This window comes from Miniopterus natalensis, chromosome 7 (genome assembly GCF_054644295.1).
Source record: "Miniopterus natalensis isolate mMinNat1 chromosome 7, mMinNat1.hap1, whole genome shotgun sequence".
Classification (NCBI taxonomy): Eukaryota; Metazoa; Chordata; class Mammalia; order Chiroptera; family Miniopteridae; genus Miniopterus; species Miniopterus natalensis.
In genome coordinates, this window is record NC_142087.1 from 2971238 (window position 1) to 2991457 (window position 20220).

Genomic DNA, 20220 nt, shown 5'->3' on the forward strand with positions numbered 1-20220 from the left:
TGTGCCCTTGCCCAAACCTCTCCCTTGCCTGTTCTGCCTTTGTACAAAGCAGGGTTTGGCTTTAGGCACACAAGCTTTGCACCAGGAGATAGATCCAGATGTGCTGTAGACAGGAGTGGAGGACAGACACCTCCTGTCTTTTAGGACCTGGATTCCTAGGGAGCTTCTGCCTCCTCTGAGGCTACAGAGCAGGAAAGAACCCCCTAAATTAGGCCTGGAATCAAGCCTGGTCACTACACCCATTCACTGGTGGGGGGAAGAGGGGCTGTCATCAGGGAGCCCAGCACAGGGGCCAGAAAGCCATATCCTAGCTCTGTCCCAATTACCACAGAAAATCTGGGGCCCAGCCTTACTTGGCTATACCCAGACAAGGCTACCCTGTTTGTCCCTGAGATTTGTTCTTTAAAAACAAAGGACAGGATTAGATGCTCCATTGCTTTAGCAAGATTAAGTATCAGCAAAAGGTGAGAAAATGGGGATCCATGTGCTCATGAAATAGTGAAAATTTGGAGAACAATTTGTCAATACCTAGTAAAGCTGATGACCCAGATCTGGGGGAGGGGGAGAATCATAGGATGAAATGTCATTTATGTAAACCTGAAATCACAAAATATGTTCTCAGATACAAGAATGTGCTTTTAACACCCCATTTATTATGTGAAAGTATAAAAATCTAAAACAAAAAAATGTGCTCCTGAGGACATTTTACTCTTTCATATTAAAACGTAAAGACCTGTCCTGGCCAAGTAGCTCAGCTAGTTAGTGTCCTTCCCATATGCTAAGTTTATGGGTTGGATACTCAGGACACATACAAGATTCAACCAACAAATCAATCTCTCTCTCAAAAAGAAATTTAAAAAGATCCTACCAAACTGATTTACAACCCTGAGATAGTAATGAAAATAAGGGGAATTTCATTTTTGTTGCTTACTAAACCCGAAGCAAATATGACAAGTCATAACAGTTAACCTTCTGATAAGTTATATGGTTTTGTTTTTTTAAGATTTTTAATTGATTTTTAGAGAGTGGGAGGAAGGGAGGGGGAGAAACATTGATGTGAGAGCAAAACATTGATTGGCTGTCTCCTGCATGCCCCCTACCAGGGATCCAGTCTGCAACATGGGCATGTGCCCTGACCTGGAATCAAACCAGCAACATTTTGGTGCACAAGACACCACCCGACCAACTGAGCTACACTGGCCAGGGTTAGTTATGTGTATTTTTTTTTTAAGCCTCATCCAAGGATATTTTTTTTTTCCACTGCTTTTCAGAGAGTGGAAGGGAGGGAGAGAGAGAAACATCAGTGTAAGAGAGACACACTGATTGGTTGCCTCTTACACACTCCCCGACTGGGCCCTGGGATAGAACCTACAACCAAGGTACTTGCCCTTGGCCATAATCAAACCCAGGACGTTCAGTCCACTGGCTGACACTCTAAGCACCGAGCCAAACTGACTAGGGCAGTTGTACTTTCAAAGTCTCTCAGTAAAACCAAAACTCCAAGCAAATCAGCTCAAACAAAACTGGAGGCCACAATGAAAACACTCCTGGCCTTCAGTGAAGGGTTGCTGAGTACTAACGACCACCGGCCAACCTTGCCTTCTCAGCTGGAATGGTGATCTAAAGATAAATTTAGAGACAAGGCAGAGTCATGGAGGTCACCCCAATGGTTGGAGTCAGAGACCACCCTCCCCACCCCCTTCCAAGAGGCATCAGAGCAGCTGATTGGTGAAAATCTCAATCCCTGATTTGCATAGGGCCTGGGCCAGCGTCTCAACAGAGGTTCAGTGGTAGTGGTGGTGGTGGCGGTGGTAGAAGGTGGCCTACACTCCAGTCTGCTCAGGGCACAGTTCCTTTCCATACAGCTGTTGGGACAGCATTTTGTGGGATCTTGTCTCCTGGATGCCCCAAAGTGTTAAAAGCAGACTAGCCCTGGTGCTTCTGGAGATTCATTGGTTCTTCCCCCAGGATCCCTGGGAAGGCCCTCTCCTGGCACACCACAGCCTCATGTGGGGCACACGTGCATGCACACACAAATGCTTATTAACTGCCAGGTTGACATGTGATTAATGCCTGTGGCTCCTTGCCTAGCAGGGCAGGGCATGTAGTAAATGCTCACATTCATCTAACAAATATTTGCACACCTACCGTTAACACTGGGAGAACAAAACAGTGAAAAAGAGGTCTCTGCTTTCATAGAATTAATGATCTGGGTGGATAGAGGGACAATAGATAACTACCCCAAATAAATATCTAACTATAAAGCGATTCAGTGCCAAGAAGGGGCCTGCAGAGCAAATCACAGGGGCTCTGACCAGGCTAGGGCAGGCAGATGGTCAGCTCCCACCTTCACCCCAAGCCCAAGTCATCCCTCTCTGCTCTGCTCTACCCACAGGCTGGGGATCTGCAGAGGACTCGGAGGGCTGTGACTGGGATTTCTCCTTACCCAGGCTCTATGCTCCCTGTGTAACGACAGGGTCTTGGCCTCTGTACCCCGTCCTCCCCCCAGTCCCTTGTGTTTGGCAGGCAGTCAGGCTGGTTTTAAGCTAAAGGATTTGGACAACTTCCAAGACTGAGAGAAAAGAGACTCAACAAAAAAAACCCCACCAAGCCTTTTTACTGTTTCCAAAAAAGCAGTTTTGTCCAGAAAAAGCCCAAAATAGTAAGATTCAAAACTCCCCCAACCAGTAGGAGCATTTTCTGGAATGTAGACAGTTTATCAAATATAATTTATTCAGAAAAAATACATGTTAAGAACTTAATTCCAAAAGACTGAAAGAACCCAAAGGCTGAACAGAAAACAGCCTTTTGCTAGCAGCACCAGGTCAGGTGCTGAGAACTGCCAACAGGGTCAGGCTTTGAGGGAAGGCTCCACCAGTCCTACTAAGAAAGGGTTACAGGAATAATGAACCCCTAAGAGTTGATGGAGGTGGACCCTCCCCTTCCCAGCTGTCCATATCTCCACTGTGAATTCCTGGTCACAGCCAGGATAGCCACTCCCCCACGAACCCACAACTGTTAACTAATACTGTGCTACCTCCTCCCAAAACAAGTCTATATACACACAATGAAAGAATCTGTTATCAGCAACAGTATTTAGTGCAGCAAACCATGACCTTGGTCTCTCAAAGTCCTGCTTTACTGGCTGTGAGGGCGCTTGGCCACTGGCTCCTCCTCCTTCTCCTGTTTGAGCCACTGCTCCAGGAGTCTAGCACCACCTCTCTTGGTAGGAAATGGGCTCTTCTGCAGGAACTGGCTGGACCACTGGGGCACATCTGATTCTGCCTTTTGGGGTATTTTGGGGTCTTCCTTTTTGGGTGACTTTGTGGTAAGCCACTGCAACATCATCTGGCTGCTGCCACTTTCCTTGAGTTCCTAGGAAAAAGATAAAAAAACTCAAAACTGTTCAACTCAAGCTTCTGGGGAAAGGACAACTCCAAGGGAAAAAATAGGGGAAGAGGCATGAGGTACTGACCCAGATTTATAAAATGTTACTAAGGGCCAGACAGCACCCACTAGTCAGGAGGAGGAAGAGAGGAGCGACTGAGTATGCTCCAAGAGGTGTAAGGGGTAGAGAGTAGCTCTTAGAGAGGGCTTCATGGAGGTGTGCGGGGCCATTCAAAGAGCACTGACAGACATTCAAACATGCAGAGAGTGAAGCATTCTCAGGGAAAAGAATGTAATTTAGCGAGATTAGGCAGAGTTGGGAAATGAAGCTGGGTAGATATCGCTTTAAATAGCCTCCATGAGTAGGGATTCAGCCTAAGGCTGAACAGGCTGTTTCCCTCCTTGCCCAGCACTGCTCTTCTGCTTCCCTTACCTCTACCCCATCCCTGAATTGAAGGTTCTGAGTTCACATAATGCTACCTCTCCAGAATGTGAATTCTGGAGTAAAGACCATGGCAGAAACAGGGCAGTGCCTGGTGCAAAATGAATCATTTTTAGAGACATCTAATAAAAAAAAAAGTATCAGGGTTTCAGGAGTTTGCAGAGAATTAAGACAAAAGAAAAAAGGTGACACTGACTGTGGGTATGGAAAACGTTAAAAACTTAAAGAAAAATGGGGGGTAGCTGCTCTTGCAATCATTGTCCTTAACACTTCTTGGGCATTCTAGAAGCCTATTCTTGGAACACTCACAACCATGTCCTACTTCAGATCCCTCTATGCCACCTAAAAACAGTTGCGACTCCTAAGCCTTTATCCCCAAATGTCAGTGGGGGCTGGTTTTTTGCTTTGGAGCTCCCTTCCCCACTGCAGGCCATTTGTTTGTTCAACTTCCCTTCAAAATACACCTTCAGGATCCTGACCAATTCTAAGAAGTTAAAGCTTATAGCAGGAATGTTCTCAAATAGTCCTGAAGGGGAACAAGGATTAAAACTCCTCCAACTTGTGGTTGGGAAAGCAGAGGTACAGCAAAAAGATATCAGAAATCACTTGGTTATGGACAGAGATACAATTATGGTCAAAGGCTCCTTCGTCTTTCTCACAACACCATCTAGAGAAAGAGCCCTCAAATTTAGCTTATTACCACACTCACCGAAGAGATTCTCAATGATACAGAAGTCCAAGCTCAGTCCTAAACAGTGACTGACTCAGTAGGTCCAGATAGGGCCTAGCATTTAAGTTTTGAAAGAGCCCTCCTGAGGAGTCTGAATTACAGCCAGCTTTGAATCACTGCTCTGCTCACCCTTGCCATGAATAAGGAATATGAGTTTTGGGTGGTTTAAAGCCATATCCTAAAAGAAAATGCTAAACTGACAGAAGACAGAAAGCTCAAAAAGAACTGTCAGAGTCACAGACCCCCTACCTTTTTGACCTGTAAGTCGACAGGAGCCAGACACTCAGGAGTGTTGTTTCGGGAGTTGTTCACCACGGGAGAGACAGGATGGAAAGTGATGTTTTCTGTGGGATGGATTAACTTCAGAGCTTCCTGAGTTGAGACCTCACCAAAGTCAAGCCATTTAGAGACTGCTTCCTCTCCATCTAAAATGGCAGGCATCCTAACCAGTGAGGTTAAGACATTGGTTAGAAGAGGCAGAGTGAGGGTAGGGAGAGAAGGGAGAGAGGCTTGAGTTAGTTGAGAGCACAAATCATCACAAGGAGAAGCTCGCCCTCCCCCTGTGACTCACATGCTGATTGTTGCCATGTGCTCCCTGACCACAACTTGACAGGGCATGAAATTCAACACTAGGAGAGCCAGCTTATAAAATTTTATGGCAAAGACAATGAATAGTAATTATGACTGGACCCAGTGCACCCCAGTGTACACATTAGCAAACTAGTGACTTTTCTATGATGCCCCAGCCTAGAATTAAAGGAGAAATAGATCGTGGAAAACTTGTCTATCAACAATAATCTCCAAACTTACAATCTATGATAGATTTACAGTAAAAAAGACCTATTCACATAATTGTGAACAAAAGGAAATGCCTCAGAAAGCAGAGAGGCTAAGAGTCATGATTCCTGGTACCCAGGAAGATGTTAGGAAAAGATCCTTTGTTTAGCTTCCACTTTTATGCCCTAGGCAAATGCAAAGCACGGTACACACATCATTGGTGGGTGGGGCAGTTGATTTTAGGAGATAAGTGCATAAACATCTATTTTAATAATTATTCTCATTTCAACAGATCAAACTTACTTTAAAAATATATAATTTTAAAGTTTTTGTTCTTTTTTCACTTAGCACAATACCTTCTAAGTCCATCCATATGGACTTATGATCTCACTTATGTAAAAAAATACTTCAATTTTGCCCGGCCTGGCATGGCTCAGTGGTTGAGCATTGACCTAGGATCCAGGCAGATCTCGGTTCAATTCCCAGTCAGGGCACATGCCCGGATTGCAGGCTCGGTCCCCAGCTGGGGGCATGCAGGAAGCACCTGATCAATGACGACTCCCTCATCACTGATGTTTCTATCTCTTCCTCTCCCTTCCCCTCTCTGAAATCAATAGATTTAAAAAAAACACACAAAAAAACCCTTCAATTTGATATAATATACATGTATATGTATATTATAAATGTATGTCTCAACGGAACATATTTCAAATGGAGGAAAAACATGCCCAGGATTTAAGCCACAAAAGATCGTAAATTTTGCATAATCTTCCTTCTGCCTTTTCACAACTTATAAACTGCAACTCTTCTGAAAACTCATTTCCACAGGCAAACTTTGGGGTTTTTTTAAAATATGCTTTTATTGATTTTAGAGAGAGGAAGGGAGAAAGAGAGAAACATCAATTGGCTGCCTTCTGCATGCCCCCTACTGGGGGTCAAGCCTGCAACCCAGGTATGTGCCCTGACCGGGAATCGAACCACTGACCTCCTGGTTCATGGGTCCAGACTCAACCATAAAGCCACATCGGTTGGGCAAACTTTGGGTTTTTTTAAGGTAAGTGAACATATTTATTGTAGTATTTATGTATTTCTTAACCACCTAATGTACATAACTGTGGTGGTTTTTAATAGAGTTCTAATTTTTTTAATGTGTCACTGACAAAGTTTTTAAATGTAATTTTTTTTTTTTTTTAATATATCTTTATTGATTTCAGAGAGGAAAGGAGAGGGAGAGAGAGAGATAGAAACATCAGTGATGAGAGAGTCATTGATTGGCTGCCTCCTGGGGATAGAACCCGCAACCTGGGCATGTGCCCTGACCGGGAATCGAACCCCAATCGTCTGGATCCTAGGTTGATGCTCACCTGCTGAGCCATGCCCGGCCGGGCTAAGTATAGTCTTCTTAACTCCACTTTTCCCATAAGGTTTGTGGTTTCCATTGTACAATTTTTCATAATGTGGTGATTTTTAGGAATGCATGTCATGTTATAGCCAAACTGACTGTAACAGCATTTTATGAAGCAACTCTTAGTTTCCTACTGTCTAAATTTATGCATAGAGACTTTAAATTCCAGAAGCTATCTATCTAAAAGCAAAGAGAACAAACCCTCCCCTGAATCCTTTTGGACCCAAGGATAAGAAATATGACTTGCCTATGGTGGATGTCATTTAAGCCTTTGCAGGAATCCACTGTGATGATGCTGTAGGAATACAGGCAGTCTCCTCCCTCTGGTGGCTCCCAGCAATCAAAGATCCCTGCCATTGTTAGTAGCCTCCAGTTGTCCCAAACTTTCTCCCAGTCCTCAGGATTATTTGCAGCACCAATGCTGCCAGACTGGAAGCAAAATACATGGGCAGATTAGATACTCAGCGGCCTTCTTCTACGTGCAAGTTGGGTACTACTACAGACTTAAGAGCATTGCAATCATTTTAGAAGTAATTTAGCCCATACCTTATTAACTTCTCTTTCAAAGGAAAGAGGATTGATGGTAAATACCCACCACAGCTATAGATTTATGGCTATTTCAATGCTTTCAGAATACAATTTAATACCTTCACCAGGCATTCAGGCCTTCTATGATCTGGCCCATCATTCCAGCTTTCACTTAATGTTAACCTGAACCAAACCAAGCTGAATGTAAATGAAGCTATCATGCAGTTTCGTTCCCACTGTCTTGCTCAAACTACCTTCCTTGCCCGAAGTGTACTTCCCACCCTTTCTTATCATGCCACCTCCTACTTGCCATTTAAGATTCAGTGTAAGCAACCCAAGGACATGGACAATGAGGGGAGAGGGACTGGGGAGGGGGAAGGAACGGGGTGGAATGGGTCATTGGGGAGAAAAAGGGACATCTGTAATATTTTAAACAAAACAAAACAAAAAAAAGATCCAGTGCAAGGCCTAGAATACAGAAAGCCAGAAAGGTGTCACTTTCGTCTTAAACAATTAAGAAAATAAGCTAGGCCGTCTATCAAATCATAAGTTTTCTTAAATTCATTAGAAAGCTGAGGTCACAGAGCAACCAATTAGTCTAAACTTCATAGAAAGACAGGGGCCTCCATGGGGAGATGAGATATAAGCACTGCTTACCAGTGGCAACAGGAGGAAGGCAAGTCCTTCATACAGCATATAAGAATTCAGATAAAATTATCAAATTACTATATGCAGAGTGTGGGCTAGCCGAAGAGTACAGAATCCCTGGAGGCTACAGACATCAGAGTGTTTGCATCAGTTTGCATATTCTTCTCCACAGACCTCCCAGGGTGCTCACAGGAAAGACTGGGGGCAGGGCAGGAGACTGGAGAAAGCCTTCCTTTGCTGGCGTATGCCTGAAGGAGGGGAGCTCTCTTGCTTCAGGAAAGGCATGAAGCTTCACCTGATCACTTTTCCTCTAAGAAATAAAAGCTTTAAGGGGTCAGGGGAAGAGTAATAAACCCTATCACCTCTAAGATACAGGTAAAGACTCATCGAAGCTAGTAAAGAGTAAAAGAAAAAAACCCTCTACTCCCCTTGGGAGGGAACAAGATCACTGAAAAAGGCTGAGCCTGAGAGCTAGTGGTACAGTTCAGCATAAGACTGAGACTCAATGAAGACAACAGAGAACATGCTGTACTCCCCCCCTTCAGATTAATGGCACCAAGTGACAAGTAACAGCAGTCTAGTTCTGGATAAGGGGCAAGAGCATGGGAAGGTCCTCTCTACGGCAGAGGCTCAAAGGGCAATACTACAAGTGAAGGGAGCAGGGGTACTGAGAAAAACCCTCCAGAAAATCAACACTTACTCTAAACACAAGGTCACATCAGAGAAATTTAAAACCAGTGGTGAACAAAGGTAATCATAACAACTGTTAGGTGGGGCAGGTATAGAAATCCAGGCATAAAAACTCAGGTACAGAAACACATCAGGGCAGGAAGCCCCGAATGCCTATCAAGGGGCAAAACTGGGAAAACAAGAACTTTGTCCCCAGGGTAACCTCTCCTCCCCTAGCATGTCACTGGTCTTACAGTTTAGATCTCCTAAGCATTCCTCCCTAAAGATAACATCTAGGCATCAGTTATACTTCAGCTCCAGGCCCAGATAAGCAGCAAAATGAGACAAGTGGTGCTATAGCTGACTCAGGACCAGATACACTGACTAATGACCCCCTTCCCTGGCACCAACCAATCAGTGGAGACCATGACTCTCAAAGGGTGCACCTGGAAGGCTGATGAATATTCTTTTAAGACCCTCCCCTGAGACCTCCCCTAAGACTCCCACCTGCAAGAAGAGATAAATATGCTCAGGACAAAGGACCCAGTGCGGTGGGGAACACACCAGTGCCATCTCCAGCCCTCTGAGGGGACCCCACAAGACTTGCAAGCAGGGGAGCAATGGGCAGTGGCAGCTCCTCCTGGGCTTACCCCCCTGAACCTGTCTTCAAGGCCTACTCTCTCTCTGACTTCTCAGTGAGCCAAAGCAGCCCAGCCTAGGTTCTCCTGTTGATTATTCTATGCTCTTTCTTGTTTCACTGTCCCGAGTACAGTTTTCTGCCATTATGGACCCAATACTTTTGGCTCAGTGCTGTGTAGCCCTTCCCCTTGGGTATCCCCATCCCCTTTAAATAAATTTAATTTTTCTTTATTTGCTCGTTTGAGATGGCTATTTAGTATATTTAAAGTTGTGCAACCATCACCACTATCTGATTTTTAGAAAATATTTATCATCCCCAAAAGAAACCCAATATCCATTAGCAGTTACTCTTCATTCCCTACTTCTCCAGCCCTGGAAACCACTAATCTACTTTCTGTCTCTATTGATTTGCCTATTTGGGACATTTCATATACATATATGGGATCATACAATATGTGGTCTTCTGTGTCTGGCTTCTTTTACTAAGCATATTGACTTCCATAATTTAAAAAGGTCAATTATACCTCAATAAAATTATTATTTAAAAAAACTCCATGAGGGCCCTGTCTGAGTAGCTCAGTTGGTTAGAGCGTCATCCTGGTACACCAAGGTTGCAGGTTTAATCCTGTCAGGGCATATACAGGAGTCAACCAACGAATGCATAAATAAGTGGAACAATAAATCTATGTTTCTCTCTCTTTAAAAATCAATTTAAAAAAAACTCTATGAGGAAAGGAAAAAATGCCCTTCTTTGGATTAGTTCTCTGTATTTGAGTAAATTTACTGATGATACCTTTTCTGTTTTGATTTGGGGAAAGTAGATGAAGTATGGCTGCCTCTGGTTTCCCTGACATCGCTGCCACTCATAGAATCCATCTGCTAGAACAACACAGCGTCTTCCCTTTCCAAGAGGCACCTGAGGGAAAATGAGAGCAAGACATAGTCTTAGTTTTAGAATTAAGTTTCATGGACTTGGGTTAAAATCTTAGATCTGCCAATGTGTGACCTTAAGAGCAGTTATTTAATTTTCTCTGTACCTCAGTTTTCATATGTATAAAGTCACCATTCAACAGATGTTGAAAAGATTAAATAATGTAAGCAAAAGCAACAGCTCTCTAACAAATAGGCACTTGTGGTAGCTAGTCTCCAAAGTTGGCTTCTCAATGAGCCATGCATCCCAGTATTCACAACCATGTAGTTCCCTCCTACACTGATTTTGCGCTGGGCCAATAGAATGCTATAGAAGTGATGTTGTATGACTTCCAAGGTTAGGTCACAAAACCTTGCAGTTTCTTCCCTGGTGTCTTGCATGAGCTTTGGGTAAGCCAGATACTATGTAAGAAGCCTGACTACCCTGACAACCCCCAGCTACGCACCTGGAAAAGTTTCCAGTTGTTCTACCCATCCCAGCTGGGGTGTCAGACAAGTGGGTGAAGAAGCCATCTTAGACATCCAGTCCCAGTTGTCATCTGATTATAACTACACAAGAATCTCCAAGTGAAACTGTCCATTTGAGCCCAGTCAACCCACTGAATATAAGAAATAATACAAATAGGTGATTTGTTTTAAACCACCACCATGGTTTGTTACACAGTAATAAATAAAACAGTACTCAACACTTTGGGACTTTTAAGGGAGGTTCCAAAGAAAACCTTATTTTATTTTTCTGGCATATAAGGCACATATAGCTCTGTTCATAAAAAGAACAGAATATGTGCCTTTTCCCTAGATAAGCTACCTACCTTGAAGGACCGTTTCTCCATTATGGTATCACTACGACAGTTGCTAGTGTTGAACTGCAGCTTGGAAGGATCACCTTCTTTGAACCAAGATGGAACCAAGCCCCATCGCATTGGAGCAATGATACGCTCAGATGAGTCTGCATCCTGCCATGGAAAAAGGTTAAGATCCAGTGAGGAGATCATAATGAAGTTTTTAAAATCAAGTTTAGCACATGCATTATATTACTAGTAGTACCAAAATACAAAGAATAGATTATTATTAAAAAGGAAAGATTCTATCTGAAAACAATTTTAGTGATTTATCATGATGTAACTTGTGTTCTTTAGCAATCTTTTTTTTTTTAATCCGCACCTGAGGATATTTTTTCCACTGCTTTTCAGAGAGTGGAAGGGAGAGAAAGAAAGAGTGAGAAACATCGATGTGAGAGAGACACATCCTTACATCAGTTGGTTGCCTCCCACACATGCTCTGACTGGGGATCAAGCCTGTGACTGAGGTACATGCATTGGCCGAAATCGAACCCAGGAACCCTTCAGTGCTCGGGCTGATGCTCTAACCATTGTGCAAAGCTACCTAGGGCAGCAATCATGTTGATTGGAATGTAAGACATTCTGCTTGGGTAGAGTAGGGGATATGAAGAGTTTCGGTTCCTGCAAACATTTAATTAGTGCTTACTAAGGAAGGTGCTTAGTTTGTCCCCTCACGAGAAGAAAACATAAGGAGGCACGTATGCAAAATTTCCAGGTTTCTACTTGGGTCTTTTTCCCTTAGTGATTCTATTGTGTATCCTTTCACTGTTATAAGGCGTAGTCACTATATATCTTATATGTTGAGTCCTCCTAATGACTCTCCAAATGTGAGGGTAGTCTTAGGGTCCCCCAACACACGGTTGTTAAATGTTTTTGCATTTGGCCCTTGAGAATTTGATGAAATCTACATATTAAAATTCACATACACACTATTCTGCATGGCACAGTATGCTACAGGTTGGAAGAAGCCAGTGGTAGAGAGTGCATAATGGATGCTACTACAATAGTTCAGGGGTCTGATGATAAGGATACAGTAGCTCTGGTAACAGTAGTGAGAATAAAAGACATCCAAAAGACAGAAAAATGAAATTGTGGTGCAAGTGGAAAAAGAAAACAGGAATGATTAAATTTTCAGGCCCAAAAGACTGAAATAATGATGCACTATGGAACAAAAAATCTTAAGAAGGGTTTGATTTGGGGAAAGATCACATGTTGAATTTCTGATAACAGTGGGAAGTCTGTGGCAGTTTAAAGAAATGGTTGAAAAATCTTTACCATTTTCCCCCTTGAGAGCTGGGATCTGTGTTCTCTTCCCTTGAATGCGAATGGACTGACTCCCAGAATCTGGCACAAGCGACACTATGATTTCTAAGGCTAAGTCAGAAAAGGTTTTTCAGCTTCCTTCTTATTTGCTGAGACATTGCTTTTGGAACTCCGAGCTGCCATGCAAGAAATTCAACTATCCTAAGATTGCCATGCTGTGAAAAAGCCCAGGCTGTGTAGAGAGACCACATGTAGGTACTCTGGCTAACAGCCGAGGTTAAGACCCAACATCAACTGTCAGACAAGTCACTAAAGATGCCTCTAGATCAGATGTTTGCAAACTTTTTAAAATAAAATGCCAGATACTAAATACTTGTCAGGCCATACAGTCTCTGCTGCAACTGTAACTACTGTTACAGGGACAAAGCATCCACAGGTGATAAATGGATACTCCTGTATTCCATATAATTTCATTAAAAAAATGGTCAGTGGCCCCTAGTTTTCTGACTCCTGCTCTAGATGATTCTAGCCCCAGATGTCAAGTCTTTTCAGCTGAGACCCCAGACTTCAGGGAAGAGACAAACCATTATCTGCAATGTTTTGTCTTAATTCCTCAGTGGTGAACATAATAAAGGTTATTTAGTCCCTGGCTGAGTAGCTCAGTTGTTTAGAGTGTTGTACCGATATGCCAAGGTTACAGGTCCAATCCCTGATCAGGGCACATACAAGAAGCAACAGATAAATGCATAAATAAGTGGAACAACAAATCGATGTTTCTCTCTCTCAAATCAATTTTTAAAAATAATTAAAAATTATTTTAAGTCACTAGAATAAAGTCCAAATAGTGCTGTAAAAAGCACGTGTAATTAAAACTTAGGAGGCAGCATGGTAGAGAGAATGGGTTACAAAACGTTTTCTGTAATGCGCCACATATTAAATATTTTTGGCTTTGTGAGTCTATATCGTCTGTTGCAATGACTCAAGCAACTGAACTGTCACCACTGGTAGTGTGAAAATAGCCAAAGAACAAACAAATGATAGTGGCTGTGTTCTAATAAAGCTTTATTTGCAAAAACATAGTGAGCCAGATTTAGTCTGAGAACCATAGTTTGCAAACCTCAGGTACGGAGTTAAAAATAAGGCCTTTGTAAGACTCTGATTTAAAAACCTCTTCACTGCTACTTATGAAGTTGGACTAGTTTCAACTTTGTGGACCCTCAACTTTCCTTTTCTGTCAAAATAAAGCAAACAATGCCCAGCCGGTGTGGCTCAGAGGTTGAGCATCAGCACATATATGACCCAGGAGACAGAGGCTTGATTCCCAGTCAGGGCACATGCTCGGGTTGCAAGGCTTAATCCCCAATAGGGGGTGTGCTGGAGGCAGCCAATCAATGACTCTCATCATTGATGTTTCTCTCTCTCTCTCCCCCCCCTTTCCACTCTCTGAAATCAATAAAGATTTTTTTTTAAAAAAGAGTGAACAATACCTACCTTGCGGAATCATTAAAATATGTGGCATGGAATACACATACAAGTTGTAATTCAGTATTTTTCTTTAGGTTAGAATTATAAAGGTGACTGTTAAAGCCATTAGCTTTAACGTTTAAAGTTTCTTAGGGAGTAAATCAAGCACAGGATTTAACCTGGGGGGTACAAAAAAAGAAAAGGAGAAACAAGGGAAAAGTAGAGTCCAAGAAAAAGTACCTAGGAAAAAAAAAGTAGAAATGAGAAAAGTCAAGAAAGGAATCATCAGCAGTAGTGTCTCAGAAAGGCTTCCCTTTTATTTAAAACTAATCCTTCCACTATGTTCTTGATAAGATCCTGTCTTCTTTCTTTCAAAATCTTGTCTGTACAATCCCCTTTTTCTACACACACAGGTCCATTCTCATTATTCACCACAGGTTCTACAATGTTGCTGCAAACACTGAATTAGTGAACACTGAACTGCTGCTCATAGGGGAAATACAGGGCTTGTGTCCCATGAGCCTATGGTGACATTTTCATCAACTGATTAGTATGTCACCTTGTTTTATGTGTATTTCTGTTTAAAGACACTTTATTTCATATGTACTGTTGATTCATTAATGTTGAATTCATGAGCAACAGCACGGTAACTTATGCTGGAATGAAGCTTATCTAACACATGTATTTTCTCTGTAAGGCACACTACAACCTTCTTACACTTAGGAATACTAGCCAGCAAGCACTCCAGGACTATGCTTGGGACAGTTTTAAACAGTGAAATCACAAATGCATAAATCATAACACTAAACAGACTGCAAAAAGGACACTTGTTTATAGTATAAGAGCTGGAACAAGAAGATAGAGATTCTTTATTTTTGGTTTTTTAAGAGCTTTGTTTTATTCAATCAGGTGACTCAAATTTTCACCACCTATATTGTCCACAAACATGGACAAGAGTAACATGGGTATATTTTGAGGGTTACAAATACATTTTAACAAGTAGGCAAATTTACAAACACAGAATCTATAAATGGGACCAACTGTGCGTCTGTGTTTTTCCCCCTTAAAGACAGAGGCAGCCTAGGTATACTGTGTGGACCCCAAGAAAGAAGATACCTACTAAGAAGGGCTCCCAGTGGCTAACTGAGCTCAAATTTAAAAAACAGAGTCTAGTAGCCATTTCTACACAAGAGCCTCTCACTCAAACTTCACTTGAGGGAGAAGCCTGCACTAAGCTGCCTTCCTCCTGCACTGAGCTCCTTACCTGCACTGTTTCTGCCCTCTGAGCCAATCCTTATAAAGGAGTTCCTCCTATTTCAACCAATAGGACTGAGAATTTCCCCATCCAATCAGGGTTGTGCAGCTATATCCCCCATCAGCTTCTTCACTGCCTAATCAGAGCAGTTCCATTCTAACCAATCAGGACAGTATCTTTTGGACCAAGTGATCTTGGAAGACTTGGCATCCTCATTTGCATGAAGACAGACCAATCAGGGACTAGGAGCCAGGACTTCTGTCTACATTGAGTTAGCTCCCCTCTGACTCTGAGAGCACTTTCCCTTTCCATCAAAGACTGAAGACTGTGTTTCCCTGCCTGGAGCTGAAACACCTCCCTGTCTAGAGCAGAAACACCAAACATGAAACACTGAAGATCTCTTGCTGGAGCAGACCAGTGAAGACAGAACAGAGCTGTCCAGCTGCAGAGGAGCCTGGCCCCAGGGCCACCAAAGAGCCATTCGTTTTCACTGCTGTGCTGAGTCATAGTTGAGCTGTTTGTACTGAATCAAGTTTCCTTCTTCCCCCACTCCAAATTGGGGATTCCTGTTTGTGTTTAATTGACATCAACAACATTTGGTTGACAATTCTATGCCAAAAGAAAGAACACACACAAAAACAGTAAGTGTGCAGGATAACTAAAAAAAGAAAACCCTGGAAGAAATGGTAGGGCAGAGGACATAAACTCAAGTGTTAACTCTCATCAGGGAGAGGAAGAAGAAAAAATATGTGGAAACACAGAACCTTTATAAACCTAACCCTAACCCTAACCCTCTCTTCCAGAATCAAACGTGCCTTCCAAGCAGAAGGGACCCCTGCTTAAAGCAGAAATGAGAATAAGAAAGATAACATTATATTTGGCCAACTAAATGATGTCTCATCAGAAATTTGCAAGACAATACTCTTACATCTGAGGTTCTCAACATGGGGCAATTCTGACATCCTCCCCCCAACCAAAACCTGATGCAGGTGGGGAGGGTGATGTGCACATCTAGTGGGTATATCTGGCAACATCAGTTGTTGTTTTTGGTTGTTAGGACCTGGGTGATACAAATGGCATCTAATGGGTAGAGGAGAGTAATATAAACATGTTACAACGCACAGGACAGCTTCTCACAACAAAGAATTATCCCACACAAAATGTGAATAGTGCTGAGGCTGAGAAATCTTACTCTTAAAAAATTCCAGTGGTCACCTTTAACTTGAGTGTGTTCACTGGACAACTGTAAATCACACCCAAACATGAGGGTTCGCTCTACTGGGAAAAATGAATAAAAAGTGGCAGCAGCCCAGCCGCTGTGGCTCAGTGGTTGGGCACTGACGCACAGACCTGGTGGTCACAGTTCCATTCCTGGTCAGGGCACATGCCTGGCTTTTGGGCTTGATCCCTGGTAGGGGGCGTGCAGGAGGCAGCCAATCAATGTTTCTGCCTCTCTCTACCTCTCCCTTCCTCTCTCTGAAATCAATAAAAACATTAAAGAAAAAAAAGTGGCTGCAAAGCCAAAATACTGAAAATATTGCTCGATATTAGTCATCTTTTCCCCTACCTTTTTGGACTTATGACTAGAACAGCTAGTAGCTATGAGGGAGACAAATGAAAGAGGAAGTAATTTGCAAACCAGTGGTTTCAAATGTAAATGTTGCAGTCTATACATATGTGCTGGCCGTTAATGATATGGATTAAATTAACTGCCGAAATGGTTCTAATTTTGCTTTACAGTTTACGTGTTTGATAAAAATAAAACCTCAACTATTTATCAAAATTAGGGAACCACAGCAATCTTAATAAAATTTATTAAAGATGTGGGGTCAAAACACTACCATCAATCAGCAAATTCATACCGCTGACAGAAAAAGAGGGCTATACTTGCTAGGGCCTCCACCTCCCTCATTCCTAGTTCCAGGAAGCATCTACTAGAGCAGGGACAGTGGTCTGGACCTCAGTCCCAGTTCTATCCATCACTGATTGGGTAACCTAGGACAAGTCACAATCTTTCTACACTTCTGCCTTTTCATCTGTTTAACAAATTTTTCTTCCAGCTAACATTCATTCTATAATTCTAAAGAGGTAGTACAATAAGAACCAAAGCTAAAAAAAGAATAAGTCCCATACACTTAATTCTTCTCTTTTCACTTCAAATTATACCTTCTTTTAAAACATGTTTTATTGTCTCCTTTCCAAGTCAAGGTTCCCCTTGATATTCATTTTATTTTCATTATCCTCTCATTTAAAAAAGCTTTCTTGCCCAGCCAGGCGTGGCTCAGCGGTTGTGCTTTGGCCTAGGATCCAGGTGATCGGGGTTCGATTCCCGGTTAGGGCACATGCCCAGGTTGCGGGCTGCAGCCGATTAATGACTCTCTCATCACTGATGTTTCTAGCTCTCCCTCTCCCTCTCCTTTTGTCTCTCTGAAATCAATAAAGATATATTAAAAAAAAAGAAAAAAAAAAAAAGGCTTTCTTAAATGGCTCAAGAATAAACTATTTTATATAAATGGTTTCATTCAACCAAAAAGATCAATGTTATTAGGTTTGTTTATTTCAAAATAATGTGATCCCTGTAATGTAGAAATGAGTCTTTTTTTGCTACCATATTTTCACAAGAGTTCTAAAGATTATGTAGCAATGGTATAATCAGCTTTATAAAGTGATTTAAGCATTATGGTTCAAAGAGAAAATCCAGCATGGAAATAATCATGTTTTTAAAAATATATCATAGATATTTAATATTTGAATTTTAAAAAAAAGACATGGAGAAACTATTAACTTCTAGAATGAAGTTATTCATTCATCCAGAATGAAGTTATTTATTACAACCATGTTTATAATAAAAATAAAGCAAAGAACCAAAACATGATTATAAATTATTGGTCACTCCAACACTATAATCGGTGAATACTATAAACACAATGAATGCAATTAAACTTCAAATAACCAAACCAAATACATCTATTTCTAGCTTCAGTAAAAGATAAACATAAAAAAACTGAAAAACAAAAAGAATAGAAACTTCAATGTTCAAGAAACATCAGAGATGTTTTAGATTAGCTAGTCTTAATCCTGCTTTAGGCCTAGAGAGTCTGATTCAGCATGACTGGTAAAGGGCATGGAAATCTTACTATTATTTTTTTAAAAAAAGTTTTTTAAATCCTCATCTACAGATATGTTTATTGATTTTAGAGAGAGAGGAAGAGAGGTATGGAGAGGGAGGGGGAGGGAGAGGAGAGGAAGGGAGCGAGAAAGAGAGAGAACAAACACTGATGTGAGAGAAACATTGATGTGAGAGAGACACATTTATCAGTTGCCTGCCATAAGTGCCCCTACCAGGGATTGAACCCTCAACCTAGGTACGTGCCCTGACTGGGAGTGGAACCTGCAACCTTTCCGGTGTATGGGACGATGCTCCAACTGAGTCACTTGGCCAGGTGTGAGTATTTTTTTAAAGATACTCAAATGACCCTGATGATCAGTGTAGTTGGAAAGATGCTGTCTTAAAAAAGTATCCAAATACAAGGCCGATATAAATTTGACATGCATTAAGGGTAGTATGCCTTGTATAAAGAAGACACTTAAATTGAGCCTGAAGAATATGAATTACCTCGAAAGATTAAAAGATACCAATAAAAGTACCTGCAGTGGGGCCCAGAGTAGTTCTCAACTGGGGGTCAAATAAAGGCTGGTGTGTTTTTTTAACATGTCTTTACTGATTTGAGAGAGAGGGAGATAGAAACATGAATGATGAGAATCATTGATCGGCTGCCTCCTGCATGCCCCCTGCTGGGGATGGAGCCCAAAACCTGGGTACATGCCCTGACCAGGAATCAAAGGTCCATCTCCTGGATCACAGGTCCATGCTCAACGGCTGAGCCACGCTGACAGGGCTAAAGCTGGTTTTTAAATGTCATCTCAGAGGCTGAGCATACACCAAACCAAATACAGTTGACCCTGAACACGGGTTTGAACTGCATGGGTCCACTTATATGCAGATTTTTTTCAATAAATACTGTAAATGTACTGTCTTTATGATTTTCTTAATATTTTATTTTCTCTAGCTTACTGTATTGTAAGAATACAGTTTATAATATATGTAATATGCAAAATATGTGTTAATCTACTGTTTATGTTATAGGTAAGGCTTCTGGTCAACTGTAGGCTATTAGTAAAGGTTTTGGAGAGTCAGAAGTTATGTTATATGTAGATTTTTAGACTTTTGCGGGGGGGGGGATTGTTGGGGACCCTACCTCCACCCGCCCTCGAATTGTTCAAAGGTCAACTGCAGTAGATGACCATTACCATTCTGGGCCAGAAGCTACTCTAATGCAGATAAAGTGGTTGGTTACCTTCTCAAAGTGTAGTCGAGACAGAAGCACTGGGCTGTTTGACTGAGGGCTCTTGTTGTAGGACGGGCAGTACTTGTCAGGGTCTCTCCATTCCGGGAGCCGCTGCTGGCCCTGCCGATCCTGATAGGCGCAGGCTCTGGTGAGAACATCTCTAGGTAAATGGCAGGACGTTCGCCCACACATTCTTCAACGCTGCCTCTCACCACCTTTGGGTTACAAAACATTAGGAGGAGGTCTGAGCCACGAGCTCCTTCCTCTCTTTGTCCTCACTACTTTTCCTTCTCTCCCTTCCTGGGATTAATTAGGGCCTCACATCAGCGAGCAGCCGGCTCGCCTCAGTGATGAGGTAAGGGTGCCAGCCCTCGGCAGTATCCAACTCAGCCTCTTCCCCGTCCGCGGCTCCTCTGCTCCCCAGTACCGGGGACCCCCAGGCCACACCCAGTCCCCGGCGCCAAGTCTCGTCGTCGAGGTGGCCCCAAGGCCACCTGTTGGCGCGACCTGGCCCCTCCGCGCCAGGGCTACGGTCCCGCCGCACGCCCCCTCCGACCCGCCGGCGGCCAGCGCCGCCTCACTCCGCACCTCAGCCCGCGCCGGCCGCCCGCGCCGCCTCACCCCGCACTTCAGCCCGCGCCCGCCGCCCGCGCCGCCTCACCCCGCACTTCAGCCCGCGCCCGCCGCCCGCGCCGCCTCACTCCGCACTTCAGCCCGCGCCCGCCGCCCGCGCCGCCTCACCCCGCACCTCAGCCCGCGCCAGCCGCCCGCGCCGCCTCACTCGAACGCGGCCTGGCCACCCGCGTCGCCTCCCGCTACCTCCACCCCGCCCGCCGGCCCGCGTCGCCCTCCTGCCGCGGGGTCACGCTCGGCGGGCTCACGCTCCCAGCCC

The 20220-nt window shown here is 43.1% G+C and overlaps 1 protein-coding gene across 1 annotated transcript; it reads right to left on the reverse strand.

Moving 5' to 3' along the window:
- Positions 1 to 2710: 2710 nt before the first annotated feature.
- Positions 2711 to 19719, reverse strand: HMCES (5-hydroxymethylcytosine binding, ES cell specific). The gene is made up of 6 exons (XM_016197341.2): positions 19338 to 19719; positions 10968 to 11111; positions 10019 to 10141; positions 6989 to 7170; positions 4809 to 5001; positions 2711 to 3375 (listed from the first exon to the last, which is right to left on the reverse strand). Exons 1-6 carry the CDS (start codon positions 19518 to 19520, stop codon positions 3139 to 3141), a joined length of 1062 nt encoding a protein of 353 aa, XP_016052827.2. The 5' UTR covers positions 19521 to 19719; the 3' UTR covers positions 2711 to 3138.
- Positions 19720 to 20220: the final 501 nt, after the last annotated feature.

Excerpts from the sequence above, each read along its gene's own strand:
- HMCES (XM_016197341.2), bottom strand. The coding sequence starts at position 19,520 with ATGTGTGGGCGAACGTCCTGCCATTTACCTAGAGATGTTCTCACCAGA. Across the intron at positions 11,112-19,337 it reads CTCGACTACACTTTGAGAAG|GATGCAGACTCATCTGAGCG; the intron begins GTAACCAACCAC and ends TTTCCATGGCAG. Across the intron at positions 7,171-10,018 it reads CCCAAATCAAAACAGAAAAG|TCTGGCAGCATTGGTGCTGC; the intron begins GTATCATCAGTA and ends TTTTGCTTCCAG.